At 36.9% G+C, this 19,666-nt stretch overlaps 1 protein-coding gene across 1 annotated transcript; it reads left to right on the forward strand.

Moving 5' to 3' along the window:
* Positions 1 to 943: 943 nt before the first annotated feature.
* On the forward strand, positions 944 to 5,246 carry LOC146900970 (putative disease resistance protein At5g66900). Its single transcript, XM_085733784.1, has 5 exons — positions 944 to 2,205; positions 2,390 to 2,793; positions 3,251 to 3,612; positions 3,745 to 4,016; positions 4,136 to 5,246. Exons 1-5 carry the CDS (start codon positions 1,605 to 1,607, stop codon positions 4,948 to 4,950), a joined length of 2,454 nt encoding a protein of 817 aa, XP_085589910.1. The 5' UTR covers positions 944 to 1,604; the 3' UTR covers positions 4,951 to 5,246.
* The last annotated feature ends 14,420 nt before the right edge of the window (positions 5,247 to 19,666 follow it).

Here is a 19,666-nt window from a genome sequence, read left to right on the forward strand (position 1 = left end):
AAGAAGTTGAATTAAGAATATGGTATAATATTGGCAAGATAAACACATACTTTCATGTGTTTCGTGAAACATGATAAGAAATATGATAACATTATCTACTTTTTTTGGTTTAAATATGTTACATTTTTGTTTTTAACCATGATACGATAAGATATATATCATATATAAATGACAAGATCACCATTGTGTTAAATATAACTTTTTAAATAAATTGTATTATTACATATAACTTTATTAAATTTTATACGTTAACTAAAAACACTTAAAAATTAAGTAGTTTTAGTTTTATACAATTAAAAAAAAGACTAATACTACTAAATAAATTAAATAATTTATTTATTTAAAAAAAATCATGAGTAAATAAATAATTCTATCATACATGTTATATAAGCCAAACAAAATATGTTAATTATTTATATGTGTGTGTGTATTATAATTTAATTTAAATAATATAATTTTAAAATATTATATTCAATTTTTTTTATTTATTAATGTTTTTTATTTATATTTGAAATTTAATATCAAATTATTTTTTGTTTATTTTTCATTTATATCAATATTTTATTATATTTCAATTTTTATATTTTAAATTATATTCGCTCCGTCCGTCCCCGTGAACTTAACTCAGTTGGTAAGGACAATGCATAAAATATGCAAGGTCTGAGGTTCAAACCCCGGACACCACCAAAAAATATTCCCTCCGTCCAAATTATATGACGTTTTGATCATTTCACACAAATAAAAAATTGTATTTAATTTTTTACTGAAATGAAAATTATAAGACAGTTTACAAAATTATTCTTCATTAATGGTATAGAAAAAATAAATTAAAGAATTAAAATGAGAGAGAGAGAGATAGAGAGAGAAATAGTTGAGGGTATAATAGAAAAAGTGACATTTAATATTCGTTCATAAAATGATGTTTTTTAAGGATTTATAAAATGACTTCGAATTTTTTTTTTCTCCAAAACAACTTATAATTTAGGACTGAGGGAGTACCTTAAGGATTGTTTTGCTTAAATTAGAATTTAATTTCTTAGCATATTTTGCTGATTTCTTGATCATATCATGTTTTATTTAGAGCAATTATTATATCATGTTATTTCATCGAACACTGCGTTTAGACTTTAGATAAGATACATGATTTAGTTATCATATCATGTTTCCTGACCACCAAGCAAGTCATAAATCTAGATGAGTGATATCAACACTCTCTTTTTAACACTTACTCTAATACCCACCTTCTTATTTGGTGAAATTCATTTTAGTACCACATTTTAGAAATGGATCTCACATAAAATGGTGAGACCCAATAGATTTCATCCAATGAGACAGTGTGCTACTCTCTAGATGAGTGTTAGAGAGAGTACTCTTAACATTAAAGTGTGCTACTCTCAATCTCCTTGTCCCAATTTAGATGGGTTAATTTGTCTTTTTCAAAAGAAAAAGTTATTAAAATCTTTATAGTCTTTTAAAAGTCAGAAGATTATTTTATTAAAGTAAGATGTCTTTTAAAACCTTAATCCAATATAATTGAGCAAAATTGATTTTTTCCTACATTTTATAACTGTGTGTTCCTTGTTCAAGGGAAGGAAACGGTAGTCATGGTAGACACGACACATTTTGTTGCCCTTTCAACACGATATCAAGATATCTTGAACAAGACTTCTCAATTTGTGGAAAAAGGTAGAAAGAATCAAAGTATAAGGACATTGTTGAGGTCAACCTTGAAGGGTTTAACTAACGTGGTTCAAGACATAAAACAATACAATGAAAACATGGATCACCCCAGCAAAGAAATTAACACTCTAATAGAAGAAAATGTTGCACAAGATAGTGCATGCAAGAATTCTTGCTTGAACAATTGTTTCTCTTGGCTCAGGAATGATTCCTATGTTGTTGATGATAACCAATATCTTACTGTAAATGATGTTAAAGAGACACTTTACAAGGCTAGAGAAATTCTTGAGCTTCTTAACAAGGAAAATTTTGAACAAAAATTCAATGAAGCTGGACCACCAATATTCAAGGGTGCTTTTGGTGTTCCTGAAAATCCAGAATTCATTGTTGGGATTGATGTACCATTTAACAAGTTGAAAATGGAGCTATTGAGAGATGGAAGTTCAACCCTTGTATTGACTGGTTTGGGAGGGTTGGGAAAAACCACTTTGGCTACAAATCTTTGTTGGGATGAACAAATCAAGGGTAAGTGGTAAAATCTTCTTTGGTTTTCTCATGCTTGATAATTTTGGGCTGACTTGTTAAATGTAGTAATCTATTATTTTGTGGTAGCACATGAACATAATGATGGTTACCTTATACACATGCATTTTGAAATGGTACAAGGCATCAAATTCTCTGGTCTTACAATTGTCTTTTGTTTTAATAGGAAAATTCAAGGAAAATATTATATTTGTCACCTTATCGAAAACACCCATGTTGAAGACTATTGTAGAGAGAATATTTGAACATTGTGGATATCCAGGGCCTGAATTTCAAAGTGATGAAGATGCTGTCCATAGATTGGAGCTTTTGCTGAAAAAATTTGAGGGAAGTCCACTATTGTTGGTTCTGGATGATGTTTGGCCGAACTCAGAAACCTTCGTTGAGAAACTTCAATTCCAGGCATCAGATTTCAAAATTCTAGTGACTTCAAGGGTTGCATTCCGAAGACTTAGCACAACATGTATCTTAAAACCTCTTGTTCATGAAGATGCATCAATACTTTTCTGTCACTATGCTCAGATGGAGAAAAATGGTTCAAATATTGTCGACAGAGATCTTGTGGAAAAGGTACTGGTTCTTACATATGATGTTATCTATAATTGTTTTTGTCTGAAGTTGTTCATTAAGATAGTGTTGTCACATAGCGGTGATAAGGCTAAATCAGAGAGGATTTCGATGAATCCATTATGAAAACCGTGATGCAATCCAGTTTCGCTATTAGGGCAATAGTGGCTTCAAGTTCCTGCTAGCTGATGTAGCTGCAATAGTGGAGAAAAGAGTAGTTAAGGATTTTAAAAAATATTAAAAGTGAAGAATCTGCATGTAAGATAGACGTATTTTTGACGTTCAGCTATTTCCAGTAATCCGCTATTGATATCACTGATTTGATATAGATACAGCAAGATTGTACATAATCATTTGGAACTTCTTTTTTGTTAAACAGACCTATCATTTATTCACATAAAGGGTGCTTAAGTCATAATCCATTGATTTACTGACCATATTTGCTTGCACTCAAATACAGGTTGTAAGAAGTTGCAAAGGTTTACCACTTACGATTAAAGTGATTGCTACATCACTCAGAAATCGACCTTATGACTTGTGGACAAAGATAGTGAAGGAACTGTCACAAGGTCATTCAATACTTGATTCTAATACTGAGTTACTTACTCGCCTCCAAAAGATCTTTGATGTTTTCGAAGATAATCTCATAATCAAGGAGTGCTTCATGGACCTAGCCTTATTTCCCGAAGACCATAGAATTCCTGTTGCTGCTCTCATTGATATGTGGGCTGAGTTGTATGAACTAGATGACAATGGAATAGAAGCAATGGAAATCATCGACAAATTAGGCTCCATGAATCTGGCTAATGTCATAATAGCAAGGTACAATGACAATTATATATTTTTCTAGGCTAACTTAGATACTTAAATATATAACAAGAATGACATTATACAGAAATCTTGTGTGAGAATTTTTTATCTTAATTAAGCAATTAACCTCTTCTCATATAATAGAAAAAATGCAAGTGACGCAGACAATTACAACTACAATAACCATCTCATCATCCTTCATGATCTTCTAAGAGATCTTGGAATTTACCAATGCATCAAAGAACCAATTGATAAGAGAAAAAGACTAATTATTGACATGAATGAAAACAAACATGAACGGTATTTCGAGGAGAAGCATCAAAGCCTGATGACTTCTATATTGTCAAAACTTCTGACATTGTGTGTTAAGCAAAATCTGCAACAACTCGCTCCCCGCATATTGTCTGTATCAACTGGTTAGTAATATTTGTACCTTCATCTAAATTATATTCACTTACATAAAACTAAAAAGTGAAATTAAAAAACATGCTGTAATCTTCATTCATTATTTTCCAACAATTGATCTTGTTTGCAGATGAAACTTGTGCGCCAGATTGGTCCCAAATGCAACCAGCTCAGGTCGAGGTTTTAATTTTAAATCTTCATACCAAGCAGTATATACTTCCCAAGTTGATGGAGAAAATGAGTAAACTAAAAGTTCTGATAATCACAAACTACGGTTTCCATCCTTCTGAACTGATTAACTTTGTGCTACTTGACTCTTTACACTACCTGAAAAGAATCAGACTGGAGCGAATTTCTGTTCCTTCCTTCGGCACATTGAAGAGTCTGAGAAAACTATCACTTTACATGTGTAATACAAGACTGGCTTTCGGAAAGGGTAGCACCCTAATTTCAGATGCATTTCCATATCTAGAAGAATTGAACATTGATTACTGCAAAGATATGGTGAGATTTCCTACTGGTATATGTGATATCATCTCATTAAAGAAGCTTAGTGTTACTAATTGCCACAAACTTTCTGAACTTCCCCAAGATATCGGAGAATTGAAATATTTAGAACTTCTAAGGCTCAGCTCCTGTACTGATTTGAAAGCAATACCAAATTCCATTGGAAAGCTTTTAAATTTAAGACATCTTGACATCTCAAACTGCATAAGCCTTTCAAGTTTACCTGGGGAATTTGGTAATTTGTGCAATCTAAGGAATCTGTACATGGCAAGTTGTGCAAGTATTGAATTACCATTCTCAGTTGTCAATCTTCAGAACTTGAAGACGATAACCTGCGATGAAGAGACGGCTGCTTCATGGGAAGATTTCCAGCTTATTCTTCCCAATATGAAGATAGAGGTTCCTCATGTTGATGTTAACTTAAACTGGCTTCAGTAAATGATCTCCTATGACCTCTTATTTGTTGTATATACTTTGCTTCTTTGTTGTTTAAAATAGGTATGATACAAAATGTGGTCTTCTAAATTTCAAATTACATTAGAATTTTATGTGATCAATAAATGCACTGCACTCTTTTTTCCTTCACCAGGTTTTATCACATTGAGTTTTCCTGGTAAGGTTTTTAATGAGGCAGTTGTCTACAATGTTTGTTCCCTTGGGTTTGGTCTGGTCCTCCCAATTTGTTTTTCTCTCTTTAGTTTCTAATAATATATGTTCATTTGTGGTGTTGCAAATGATTGTGAGAAGCTGAAATGTCAGCTCATGTTTCCGTAGTTCTCTAGTAGTATATATTTAAAAGTTTCTTGTTAATACTTTGGTTCTTTGTGGCTTAAAAATAAGATTAAGGTAAGGAAAATGATTAGGTCAATTCGATTCCCTTCTATGAATTGTTCCGTAACTAAAAACTATTAACACGGTTTGGATTAATTACTAGATTTTAATACATTTGATCTAAATAATAAACCAATGTCTTGGTCACTTTCTCTCTTCAATGGTTATTGCCTTTGGGTGAAGCTCATAACCCTCGAAAATTTAAGAACGCCAAGTTAAGTAACAACTATCATTAGTTTATGTCTAAATCTTATCAAATAGTAGAACAATTAAAATAAGTCCAGCCAACAAAGTTAGGGTTAGTACTCATTGTGACCTGATCAATTTATGGACATTCGTAGATGCATAAAAGGCACTAAGAACAATATTAAGAAAATAAAATAGCAACGTAATCAACTTAAATTCATAGGATAATTTAAAATTACTTTATCAAACAATTACAGAGAAGATCCTCTACTTAACCCATTCTTCCTCCTCTCATTATCGCGCCTACCTCCTCTTGAGGTTTCTCCAAAACCCTAATTTGTGTTTCTCCTATTCTCTTTTGATGGATGCTTTCTTATGTTGCTTGCCTATTGTATTTATATATTTATAGGAGTATTCTGACTTAATTTCTAAGGAATCTATTTGGGTTAGCCAAATGAGGTCCAATAACTCAAATAGGTGAAAACATTTCTATTTGCACTCCCTTTCGTAACTAGTTGTCGTGACGCGTGGCTCTTAGCACGCGATGCAAGTTGAGCAGTGACGAGACTCTTTTGATTCTTTCTAGTTCCCACAATGCGATCTTATGGTCTGTGTCGCGAGTGCAGTGACGAAACACCTCTTAATTCCTTTAATGTCGCGACACATGACTCGTAGCACGTGACACGAGTTAGGTAGTAGTTGATTCTTCTGCTTTTCTTCATTCATTGTCCTCTTTTTTTCACCAAAACGTCTGTAAAGACTATACCCCAAGAATTAACATTATAAAACTTGTAATTAGCATAGTACAGTCACAAAGTTGTCTGGTTTGGGTGATTTTGGCATGTTTCAAGGTGTTTTACGCATTTTTGCTCTTTCATAATTTTTGAACGATTCTTTTACAAAACGCAACTAATTTGCTCATGATGCAGGATCTATACTTTTTCCCAAGCTGAAAACAAGATCGAGATAGTCCTACCTCAGGTATATATATATCTGGAATAAGTCTGCATTGCAGGATCTATACTTTTTCCCCTGTTCGACTTTTGTCTGTTTTTTATGATTGTGCTTTCGTTGCTATTTGCTCATGTGTGAAATCCTATATTTAGTCTTAATATCATAATTCGTGTAGGATCAAATGAGAAAAGCACAAAAACATGTTGCCGAAGAAAACAAACGTAAAGCTGTAATGATAACTACTGAGAAGGTAGACCTAGCTGTTTCCGACAGGAAATCTTTTTTGCACATCTTACGTTAATATTAGGCAGACCTAGTGGTAACGGTTGATTGGTCTACCTTAAATCTATGGTTCTAGTTCAAGAATTGGCAATTTGTCATTTTTCCCTGGCTTCGGCTGGTATGTTTTTAGCCTAATATTACTTTGGAAACTTATCTTTTCAAGGGACCATTTCCTAGGGACTTCTCTGGCCTAGTGACTTCTGTTATGTTTTTAGATTATAATGTGTATGTTTCCTAGGGACTGTTTGATGCAGTAGTTCGGTTCTGCACTGCTGGGTGTCGTTGGTTGCTGCAGTCAGGCTTCAGCCGTCGGGTGTGTGAGGGAGTGTCTTGTTTGTTTGACAGGCTGCTATGTTTAGAGGTGGTTGTTTGTTCTGGTGCTGTTTTTCTGTTGCTGTTGAGCCTCTTTGCTGCTGCACAAGTGCTGTTTTTGGTATGCCTTTTCCCTCCTAGTCTTTGCGGGGAGCAGGTTGTGAGGCATGGGTATTCTTTTGATGACATTAGCTTGGTTTGTCTTTGATAGAAGTTTGGCAAGTGCACCAAATACTATCGAAGTACTAAAATATCGATCCCACGAGGACTATTTTTAATCTCAATAATTTAACTACGTTGTACTTTAGGATGTGTAAAAGTTGTTTTGATTTGCCACTAGGCAGTAGATTGATTTGATTTCAAATAAAATAATTGCTGAAAATAAAATTGGTTTTTAAGAATAAGAGAGAGATGAGTTTAGGTCTTTTGAATCATCGATGTTTCCCCTAATTGTTATGCTGCACCTATTCTTATGAATGATCTTCTAGTCCCACGATAGTTAACAAAATAGTCTTAATCAATCCCTTGAGTTAGGACCCTCTTCTCAAACTACAGCCCCCAATCCCTTAGGTGGTCTAATAATCTTTGAAGGTTTGAATTACGTTAACCTAATATCACTAATAAACGATTATATATTCCTAGACTAACCATGTTTATTAGAACAATTCAATAGGTCTAAGTTGAAAGCTATGGTCAGTAGTCATTCATTCTCACAAAATCATGTTTATATTTGATCAGGATATAAAAAGCATTAAGAACAATTGAATTGAATAAAAACTAGAATATCATTCACATTGAATAGAGTTTCACAGCATAAGTATCAATTAGGGTTACAATGAATCATCTCAGACCTAACCTCTAATGGATTTAGCTACTCATAATAGTGTTTACAAATAACATAATCATTAGAGGTATTAAAACATACACAAAGTGGTTGAAGGATGAAGAAATCGTCCTCTTTGGCTTCCTTGCAGTCACAAAATCGCACTTTGCTATCTAGAATTCATAACCATTGTTTTTGGAATAGACTTCAGCTTAAATAGGCACAGAATATCGCCCAAATCGTGTCACGTTTTAAGTGAATCGTGACACGTTTTCACCTTGTAGAGCAAGAAACTGAATTAGGGTTTCACCAAATCGTGTCACGTTTTACCAATCGTGACACGTTCTTGAATGTCGAACCAAAACTTCTGATGCTTCCCAAATCGTGTCACGTTTATACCAAATCGTGACACGTTTTCTTTCTTTACATTTTCTTCAGTTTTTCTGCTCTTTTTACTGCATAAGTCTTCTTGTGAACTCCATTTTGTGATAAAAATACACATAAAATTACGTAATGACAAGATGTCATCACAACCCCAAACTTAAACTATTCCTTATCCTCAAGGAATTTACTTGCAAAGCTGACAATCGACAGTAAAATAACAATTACCTGATCAAGCGATAGTACCCAAAAGTTCAACACCTTACTAGCTAAAGAGGAACTAGTTTGACTTGTACGCATCCACCAATTCACAACTCCACGCAACAATATGAAAAGGGTTCACACACAGTCGACATGCAATCTACATATTACCATACGCTTGAAAAGTTTCTAAACGTCAATCAAAATCAATGTCAATGCACACTTTGAGGTCTTTAAGGGTTATAACGGGGCTTAGGTGAAGGTGAGATAATATTTGGATAAGTAGGCTACACAAAATTTGAGTTAGGCATTCCTACGGAAATTAAGCACAAAATTCAATCCAACATTTATTCACCTTATAGAACAACAATTGCAAAGGTACTAGAGAATATTTATAACAGTTGGGACAATCGAGTTTGAAGTTACTCGAATTTTCAATGTTTTGTCCCTTTTTCATTATATTTTGATCATTCATTTTTTTTGATACACCATTTTTGTGTATATGTTTCATGATAAATTCTTTCTTTTGTTCTCTATGTTCTCTAGTACCCCCACCCCAAACTTAGTTGGTTGCAAATTCCAATAGCAACCCCAAACTTAATCTTTAGCAACATTCTACAATGCCTACTCAGAAAAACAATAATGGACAAGTCCTAAAAGTCTCTAAGCTTGTAATGTAGTTTGTCACCGAACAAAAATTTCTAATCCTACCAGCTCAAAGTGGTTAAGAAAAGGATAAAATATAACAATTAACAATCAGGGTAGGCTTCAAAAGGCTCACAGGACCAAGCACTTTTGCCTCAATGTGCTAATGACAAAGATCAATCAACAATAGAGAAAAATTGCAAGTTCTAGAAATGTAAATGCATGGAACACTCTATATAAGTAAATTGGAAAAATAAAATTTGGCCATGAATCCTTACAGTTTAGATATCTGGGAGTTGTGACTACCTATCTTTAACTGTCGTACACTCCGCCTTTGAAATCACAAGTCACTCCTCCTTTTGAACTTTTGGAATACCACTTGAACAAACATTTGTTACTAAACTGTAAAAAGTCAACTAAACAAGCAAATTCATCAATAATAAACAAGTGCAGGAATAATTACAAAAACGGGGGGTACAACCGAGTTAAACATCACCAAAGCAAATAAGATTGTTCAAACATAAAAGTTAAAGTTACAAAACCAAAGTGCTGAAACAAAAACAGAAAAATAATAAAAGATGGGCCATCAGTAGCCCACTCAATCCTGCATCTGATCCTCCGGAATCCATGTGCTGGGGTTCTCCTCCTCATAGGTGTCTTCCCCAAAGTGATATCTAGACTGGGCGCCACGAGCAGCAAAGTCAGCTCTGATCTCCTGCTCTCTAGCCTGAGCTCGACCTCTGGTGACATCAAAGTAGTGGTCCATAGCCTCCTCGGACCCATCAAATCGCTCAAAAGAGCCTGTCATCTTCCTCCTATTGAGGCAGACCGCTTCAGTGAACTCCTGACCAAGCCTCGGACGGTTCCAATACTCCTGGTCTGACACCTCGTTCATCCAGTTGGCATGGCCGAACATGTAGTCCAGCATCATAGGATGAATGGGTGCATAGGTACCCTGTTGGCTGCTCCCCTCTCCAGAAACTGTCTGACTCTGAGGTGGTGGCTGAGACTGATGTGGCGGTGGCGGTTGTGGCTGTCCTGCTGCTGCTGCCTCGGCAACCTGAATGGCATGCATGCGCTCATGATAATCCTTGACAAAGCCATCCATGTAGGTGTCATTGATAGGCTTCATCATTGCTGCACTCAGATCGTTCCCAAACAAATCACACTCCGCCTCCTCACAAAGCCAATTGATAAGGCTCAAGTGAGGGAGCGCCTTCTTAGTACCTGAAGCAAACATATAAATATTGTTGGCAATTAACTCACTAACATTGTTGGGTGCACCATCAAGAATAGCAGACAAGGTAAGCACGCGGGGCAGCGAAATCTCTGAAGTACAAGAGGTGCCCTCAATAGTTTGCACCACAAAAGATGCCCACGCCTTAGCATAGGGCTTGAAGTCAGCCCTCAGCAACATGTGTGACCCTCCATGCCACTTCGCACCCTCTACACAAATCTGCAAAAGCAACTCCTCCCACCTATCATCATCCCAGTTCTTGCACTCCTTCATCCTCCTCTTTGCATCACATACCTCCGGTGGCACAATCTCAAGCAACTGGTTGATTCTCTCCGGGCTATAGTCAATCTCCTTCCCCCTCACATACGACACATACTTCCTCCCCATATACCTAGCATTGGAATAGAATTCTATCCCAATAGTTTTGTTGGCCTGCTCGAAGATCATACTCACAAGGGACTCCCACCCTCTCTCAGTGATCACTTGGTGGAACTCAGTGTTGGAGATGAGTTTGGTGAAATCAAAACCTCTCTCTGGGATCACTCTAAAGCCACGGATGTCTTTGAAACGGTCTCGGGCAGCATTATTATAAAACCGGTGGTTGGCAGATGGTGGTGGTGCGGTGTTAGGGCTAGGTTTAACGAGTTGTTTGCGTTTGGGGGCGGTCTTGGCCTTTTTGGATGGCTGGGATGTGGCCTGGGACTTGCCATTGTTGCGTGTCTCTACCATGGTTAGGGTTGGTGAAAGTTAGGGTTTGTGGAAAAAGATGAGTATTAGGGTTAGGGTTAGGGTGGAGATGAAGAATATCATGAAGTTTTGGTGTTTGTTGGTGATTATGGAGGTAGATGATGATTGTTTGGTGATTAGAAGATGAAAAGATGAAGGTTTGTAGTAGAAAAGGGTTAGAAAATCGTAGGTTAGGGTTTTGGGAAAATTTTGGCAGAGTTTGGCTACTTTTGGAAGTGAATGGAATGAAAATCGTGTTGGGTTTATTTATAGATGAGTACCCTCATCATTTGAGTTAGAATTTAGGATGAGATCCAAGCGTATTTTACAACAAGGTACGCACAGTTGGCCGATCTGTGCAAACAAACTATTGTTCCATTGTTTGCTATTTACGTTGCTTTATTCTTTTAATATATGATAGTTTTGAGATATATATTGCTCTATTCCTTAAAAAAAAAAGAAGATATATATTGCTCTATGGATGTTCCAAGTTAGTTAAGCAAGTTGGCTAAAAAAGTGTCACGTTGGAGAATACCCAAGCATGGTAAGTCTTTGTTGCTACTCCATTGAATGGGTCAAAATACAATGAGGAAGGTGCTAATTTCAAATAACAAAGTGAAGTTTGTTAATGGATAATTGGAGATATTCCAGTTCCAGCTACAAATGATGTAACATTCAAACGTGATCTTATCATAGATTACGAGAACATTGGCACCATACTATATGAAGAAATTCTTAATAAACATCGTTAAGAAATTCTTTAGAAATGTTAATGAGTTGACTATGTTATGAGCTTTCACATTTGTGGGTCTCTTTTTTTTTTAGTTCTTAGGAAATTCTGCCAAAAAATAAATAGACATTTTAATCTTTCACTAGTAACAATACTAGATAGGAATTTCCTAGAAGCTACCTTTCTCATATTATATTAGTTTCATTGAACTTGAGAGGAAAATGAACAAATATCAAAACCTAGAGAGATCACTGAACTGAAAAGTTTTTTCATCAAGAGGTGTTGATTTCATTACATTTCATATCCAGTTATGGCAGGAGAGTTGGTTGGAGGGGCATTTCTTGGCGCAGTGATTCAAGAAGGGATGCAACCAGTCACAAACCAGATATCCAAAGCTCTCATGTTCAAAACCACACACGAAAACCTCGACTCTCTGGTGTCTCGAATCACACCAGCAGCTGAAGAAATGAGACTATTAGACGAGAAATTGGATCATCCGATGGAAGAAACAGAGATGTTAATAGAAGAACTGAGACAAGGGAAAGATGCAGTAAACAAACACTCCAAAGATGCAGTAAACAATCCACTTTTGGTTTGGTTATCGCAAACCTTTCAAAAGTCGATGCCACGCCAATTTATTTTTAGTTTGGTTATTGCAAAAATCTTAAAGTCGGTGACATTCCAAATCCATTTTTGGTTTGGTCATCACAAAGTTCTTAAACTCATTTTCAAAACAAATGATTTTAAAATGATTAATTAGATGTACATCTCTTTAAACATCGAGTTGTCAGGATATAAGTTGTACGACTTGATCGTTCTCAAGCTCATTTTCAAAACAAATCATTTATTAGAGGGTTAATTGGATCATGTACATCTCTTTAAACCTCGAGTTGTCAAGACACAAGTTTTACAATTTGTTCGTTCTAAAACTCATTTTCAAAAAAAGTCAAACAAATTCACCACAATCAACTTTTCGTAATTGTACTTGCAAAAAGTACGGTAAGGAATACTAGGATTCTAGGGTTTTCACTGATTATTGGATGCCTTGAGAATGCTCTCAAGAGTAGTATTTATAGCCTGCTATGGGCTTGGGTTTCGGTTGCTTGGTTCCCAAGCAACAGGGGCATTTGTGCATTTTAGACGGCTTCTAGAGGTTTCTAGAAGCTTAGAAGGGCGGTGCCTTGCAACTGTAAGTTCAGATTGTAACCTAAGAGGGGGGGTGAATTAGGTTTCTAGGAATATTGGTAAATTTTTCAGAGATTAGCGTTCTTGATAATTTTTCCGGTAAATAATGATGAAGGTATGAATGCGGAAAAATAAAAGAGTAAGGGAAGAAGAAAAGACACAAGAGAGTTTATAGTGGTTCCCCTCTAAACTTTAGGGTCAGTCCACTCCCTTCACACCCCGCGAAGGAATTCACTATGTTAGAATCTTTGTTACAAGCAATCTCACCCCAAGACCCCCTAACAATCTTTCTAACATAAACACAAGAAAGAAACTCTCTCTCTTGATTACAACACAAACACCAAACACTTTTGGTGGACTTTGAATCTCCCAGAATCAAAGAACCTTTTACAACAATCACAAGATAGCACCCCACTATCTTTAAGAATAATTCCCACCAACAATTGATGAGAATGTTACAAATGAATTGAAGAATAAAATTGTATGGCTGTATATCTTGATCAATATCACTTTAACAATATGGACTTAGTGCTCAGAAAACTTTTTAATAAATGTTAAAGTGTATGCAAAGTTTTCCAAACAATTTGAATGAAAGTTTTAAAGACAAGTGATATTGAAAAATGTCAATTGAGATAATGAAAGTTGTTGTGTGTGTAAATTGCTTTGATTCTCAATTGAATTTATAGAGGCTAAAAAGATGTTTATGAAGCAATGCTACTTTTCAAAAAATAGTTGTTGCCAATTCTTTTTACAGAGAAGGCCGTTGTCAATTTTTTAGAAAAATACCCGTTGAGTATATGAATTAAAAAAAAGCTGTTAGTTTCAACGGAAAAAGAAAACTCATGAAAAGGTACGAGTACATGGCTTCAAAGCATTCCTACTGATTGAAAATTCTGTTTTAAGAAAAAGCCGTTGCCATGCACACATTAAATTGAAAAGGCATGTTTATGAAAACATATGCCGTTTGTGACATGTTTGATCAATTAGGCAATGATATTAAAACATGATTTCATTCCAACGTTACAAATTTAATTGCCAATTAACCAAGTAAATATAATATAATATGTCTTGAGAAATGAAACCATTATGAATGAAAATTTGATTTTTCACTATATAATCAAGTCCAAGAACAAATCATGCCAAATATAAAATACTATTTATACAATTTTCCAAAAATGAATTATAGTTTTTCATGCAAAAATATTTTAATGCAAAATCACATCTATATGAAAATCATTGTGAGTGTGTGATTTATTTTCAATTGCTTCATATGGGGACTTAGAAAAATGTTTGTGTTTATTTTCTGAGCATTCTAAGTCTTGTTAAATGTTAAGAATGATAGTGTCAAAGATAAGAACCATACTTACAAAAATATAACAATGAAGCCTAAGTCCCATTATCTTCATTCTTCAACTTGAGCCTCCATATAGTTTTTCTTCTTTTGTGATGTGGGTTTGTTATCATCAAAACCCAGCCAAGTCTAAGAAGGAAATCTTCTTCACAGCAACGAGCGTGCCAGGGCCTCAGAAGCCCTTCTGGAGGGCGCCTGAGCCCTTCTGTAGGTTTTAGAGCCTTTCTGGAGGGCTTCTTAGCCTTTAGGAATATTATGACGGTTCACAGCCCCCCAAGCACGAGTCTTGGGACAAGGCGAAGTGATGATGACATGGAGATGGACCTTCTGGAGGTCATTAAGCCCTTTAGGAATATTATGACGGTTCACAGCCCCCCAAGCACAAGTCTTGGAACAAGGTGAAGTGCTTGGCTTCGCGAAATCATGCCATACAGCGTGTTATTTCGAAGGATCTTCTCAGGGCGGTTTCAGAGCGTTCTGGAGGCCCCGAGAGTAGATGTGTGTCCCGAACCTGGAGCATTATACTGAGGCTATCATGAAATGCTTTAATAGCTCCCGAGGGTGCATGTACTGTGCACTATCGGTGTCTGTAGCCCCCCAAGCATGAGTCTTGGGACAAGGCGAGATGGTTTGTGACCTATGGTTGTCTTGTGCATGTTTTGCTGTTCAAATGATGTCGCCTGAAGGCGGCCTCGTATATTTTTGTTCGTAGGGGCGAGCTATGCAGGACGCCCTTTGCATTTCACGACTCGCCTAAACGTGGTAAAGGCTCAATCTGTCGAAACTCGTCAGAGCCCTTTCAGGGTTGACGTTTAGGATCATCGGCAGAGCCCTTCCAGGGTTGATGTAATTTTCAGTCGAACCCCGCCAGAGCCCTTACAGGGTTGGCGTTTTGGGCGAGCATCAGAGCCCTTCCAGGGTTGATGTAATTTCCAGTCGAACCCCGCCAGAGCCCTTACAGGGTTGGCGTTTTGGGCGAGCATCAGAGCCCTTCCAGGGTTGATGTAATTTTCAGTCGAACCCCGCCAGAGCCCTTACAGGGTTGGCGTCATCAGAGCCCTTCCAGGGTTGATGTAATTTTCAGTCGAATCCCGCCAGAGCCCTTACAGGGTTGGCATTTTGGGCGAGCATCAGAGCCCTTCCAGGGTTGATGTAATTTCCAGTCGAACCCCGCCAGAGCCCTTACAGGGTTGGCGTTTTGGGCGAGCATCAGAGCCCTTCCAGGGTTGATGTAATTTTCAGTCGAACCCCGCCAGAGCCCTTACAGGGTTGGCGTTTTGGGCGAGCATCAGAGCCCTTCCAGGGTTGATGTAATTTCCAGTCGAACCCCGCCAGAGCCCTTACAGGGTTGGCGTTTTGGGCGAGCATCAGAGCCCTTCCAGGGTTGATGTAATTTTCAGTCGAACCCCGCCAGAGCCCTTACAGGGTTGGCGTTTTGGGCGAGCATCAGAGCCCTTCCAGGGTTGATGTAATTTTCAATCGAACCCCGCCAGAGCCCTTACAGGGTTGGCGTTTTGGGCGAGCATCAGAGCCCTTCCAGGGTTGATGTAATTTCCAGTCGAACCCCGCCAGAGCCCTTACAGGGTTGGCGTTTTGGGCGAGCATCAGAGCCCTTCCAGGGTTGATGTAATTTTCAGTCGAACCCCGCCAGAGCCCTTACAGGGTTGGCGTTTTGGGCTAGCATCAGAGCCCTTCCAGGGTTGATGTATTTCTCAGTCGAACCCCGCCAGAGCCCTTTCAGGGTTGGCGTTTTGGGCGAGCATCAGAGCCCTTCCAGGGTTGATGTAATTTCCAGTCGAACCCCGCCAGAGCCCTTACAGGGTTGGCGTTTTGGGCGCATTGTAGAGTGCAGATTTTTTGATGTCGAGCCCCGCCAGAGCCTCTCACGGAGGTTGACGTTTAGGGCACCTAGTCGATTTGTAGATTTCCGCGGATATTGTAGTAGTAGCACCTGGACAAAATAACAAACTGAAATTGCAAAGTATTTGTAGAGATTAATGTGTCTCACTAGAAAACCTGCAAAATAAATTTTAAAGGTCGAAAAAGTTGTTCTAGAATATAATTCCGCGTTTCATCTTTGTGTTTTCAATGGCGGGACTGTTGCTTCCATGCTCTTTTAATTATGGCGTGTTGTTTGGCGAGTTATTTCGTTTCGCTCATCTAGCCCTTGGCGGGTTCGTTAGTATCCCATCCTTGATTTATCTGAAACATAACAATTCTTCCACGTTTCCAAAGTAATTAGTATCATAAATAAAGGAGTCTTTAATCATATGCAATTATATTCAATGGGAACTAACTGTTCTCTGTCTTCTTTTATTTAGCTTTTATTTAGCTCGCCTATGCTTTGTACTCCTCTTCCTTTTCCTCTCCATTCTTCTAATTGAATACCTCGCCTATTAACTTATCATTCTCCTATTAAATCCGAACTATCTCGCTCACTCCATTGCCCTCTATGTATATATTTCCTTCTATGAAGTTGGACCTAAGTTTCCTACTCTACTTTATTCTTCTATGTGTGTCGATCTTGTCCAATCTGGCTTAACACTCCATTATTTATGTTCTTACTAAACAGTTAGTCCAGCTCGCAAAGCAAACGGTACATGAGAGGGGTTCCCAGGAAAGAGAGGTGGGTCGCTTGGACCACTTAAATACCAAGACTTTCCTTGTCAGAATCCCTCATATGTGACCTTTTGACAATACTGCACTTTACTTTTGCCATGGCTACCTAAAGTTGTTGGATATAACTACAGTTGTATTATTCCATTCCTTCTCCTATTAGATTGAAACTAATTCTTCTACTTAGTTATGTTGTTTTCTACTTGTCTTTCTTTTCCTATTAAATTGGAACTAACTCGCCCATTCAATTGTCTGATGAGCTACTCTCTTCTGCCGCCTATTAATTCAGAACTAGGTCGCCCAATTAATTGCCTAATGGTGTATCCTTACACTTAGCAGACTGGTTTTTGGTTTTAATTCATATGCTCGTCTTTGACGTTGTTTAATAAGAATCCTGATATCATCACTGATGCAATTTTTACGGAGACGCCCATTGTAAATGATTTAAAATTGTTCTCGCATTGATCTTGATGTATTTCTAATAGGGTTTAATAACTTGATGTTACAGTGATCACTTTTAACTATGTTGAGTAGCTCGGGGAATATAATTCAATATGGTGCCACATTTTACAACAACGGAAAAACTATAGAGTAATATTCTATAACGAAGCCGATGTAAATTTGAGCAGGCTGTATATAATTTGTAAAAAATAGAACCTGGTCGTTAATTTTCTTTTGAATGAAGGCGCTCTGGCTATTAGGTCCTCGCCGTTTTGAGCTTTATTCGGGCTTATTTTTCCTGGCGTGATTGTATATGAATTGACAACTAATTCTGACTGTGAAGTCCTTCCCCCTGCTGCTGCTTTATATACAAGTTATGTTTCCCTGAAACAAAATATGAAATACTTTTTCGCCGGATTCCACTACTGCCAAACTTAATATCTATGGAAGTTGAATGTTTCCCTGTGAGTAACTAGCATGTATCTCAGCGTTTAGTAATCATTAACCGAAAGAAATATCCTTAATTGTATATATATATATATCAGTCAGTGACCAGTGCCTTATGATTTCATATACAAGGAAGATGGTAAAGGAGGTCATGATGTATATTAGGGTTTCGTCTTCTTCAACTCGGGGTATTTTCAGCAATCATGTTCTACTATAATCTTTAGGAAAATTCATTCTACAGCTAAATAATTCTATACCTCGTCCTTCGTTTGGTGAAAAGACAATTTCCATTTGACCAATCTTTTGTTAAATAACTAGTAAATTAGATAGCTTCTAATTTTCTTCGTCCTGAGCCACTTAAATAACTAGTAGAATAAATAAGAAACACCTTTTGAGGCATATGATAATTGAACTATTAACCATACTGTAAAAACCTTGATTATAAAAAACCAATAAGATAACTATAACTTTGAAACGTGTCATCATAGATCCTATATGTGCTCTTCTAAATAAGCATATCCTTGTAGCCATCAATTAAACGATAGAGAACTGCATATGAATACTAACATGATAATTTAATTGAAGATCAATAATTAGTATTCAATAACCATTAGTACGCACAGATAGGATAAGAATATTGCTAACTCGGCCCTCTAAGAAAACTTGAGTCGTGAGTTTGATCGTATTGACGATTACGTTTTTGAAGAATGATAAGAATTTATTCTTCTTTTTATATTTTAGAACACGACACAGGGTCATAAAACCAGAGACCGAATTACAAAATCAAATATCCAACAGTACGCACAGACATGAGTGATATTCATATAATAATACCAAAGAAAGACAAAACCTGATAATCGGTGGTTTCGTTGAGAGGTTTTAATACTCTGCGAAAACAATTCAATTGCGACTTCGTTTGAGCTTTTGTTGTAGTTTTGTGGTGAAACAAGTCGGACTAACAATTGTGCGGCAACCACATCACGATGCAAAACTTGAAGTTAAATCGCATCGACGGCGTCATGTACCTAGGATTCGATCATGAATAGGAGGTTTGGGTTCCTAAATCCTGACGATGAAAGATGTGATTTAGGGTTTTTGTGGTTGAATGGTGTTTCTAAACCGTAGTTGGAGGCTACGATTCACAATTTCTGGTTTAGGGTTTCCAAATCGCCGTTTACGATTCAGAAACGTGGTGAAGGTAAGTTTTACCTCTTACCACAGACGGCGCCAACTGTACTTGCAAAAAGTACGGTAAGGAATACTAGGATTCTAGGGTTTTCACTGATTATTGGATGCCTTGAGAATGCTCTCAAGAGTAGTATTTATAGCCTGCTATGGGCTTGGGTTTCGGTTGCTTGGTTCCCAAGCAACAGGGGCATTTGTGCATTTTAGACGGCTTCTAGAGGTTTCTAGAAGCTTAGAAGGGCGGTGCCTTGCAACGAGCGTGCCAGGGCCTCAGAAGCCCTTCTGGAGGGCGCCTGAGCCCTTCTGTAGGTTTTAGAGCCTTTCTGGAGGGCTTCTTAGCCTTTAGGAATATTATGACGGTTCAGTAATCAATTTATTTTCACTCACATTTATCACAACAAAAACATTTTCTTTAAAAACAACCAATAAACAAGCATTTTCTACCTATAACTACGTAGCTTTGAATTCTCATTCGTACCAGGAGATACGTAGGAGCAAGTTCAAACTCTTGTCAACCACAATAATAACAAAACATTTTTTCCTCTAATTAAACACGTTACAATTTCAGTTAAATATTTAATTTTTATTCGCATTTTTTAATAAGGAGAAATAAATATTTAT

The sequence above is a fragment of the Medicago sativa genome, chromosome 8, assembly GCF_051527215.1.
Source record: "Medicago sativa cultivar Bolivia chromosome 8, Bolivia_mono, whole genome shotgun sequence".
Taxonomy (NCBI): domain Eukaryota; kingdom Viridiplantae; phylum Streptophyta; class Magnoliopsida; order Fabales; family Fabaceae; genus Medicago; species Medicago sativa.

What these genes read in the sequence shown, in the direction of transcription:
- LOC146900970 (XM_085733784.1), top strand. Translation starts at nt 1,605, where the DNA reads ATGGTAGACACGACACATTTTGTTGCCCTTTCAACACGATATCAAGAT. An exon ending in ACAGAGATCTTGTGGAAAAG is followed by an intron (nt 2,794 to 3,250) that starts GTACTGGTTCTT and finishes ACTCAAATACAG; the next exon opens with GTTGTAAGAAGTTGCAAAGG. An exon ending in CATATTGTCTGTATCAACTG is followed by an intron (nt 4,017 to 4,135) that starts GTTAGTAATATT and finishes TCTTGTTTGCAG; the next exon opens with ATGAAACTTGTGCGCCAGAT.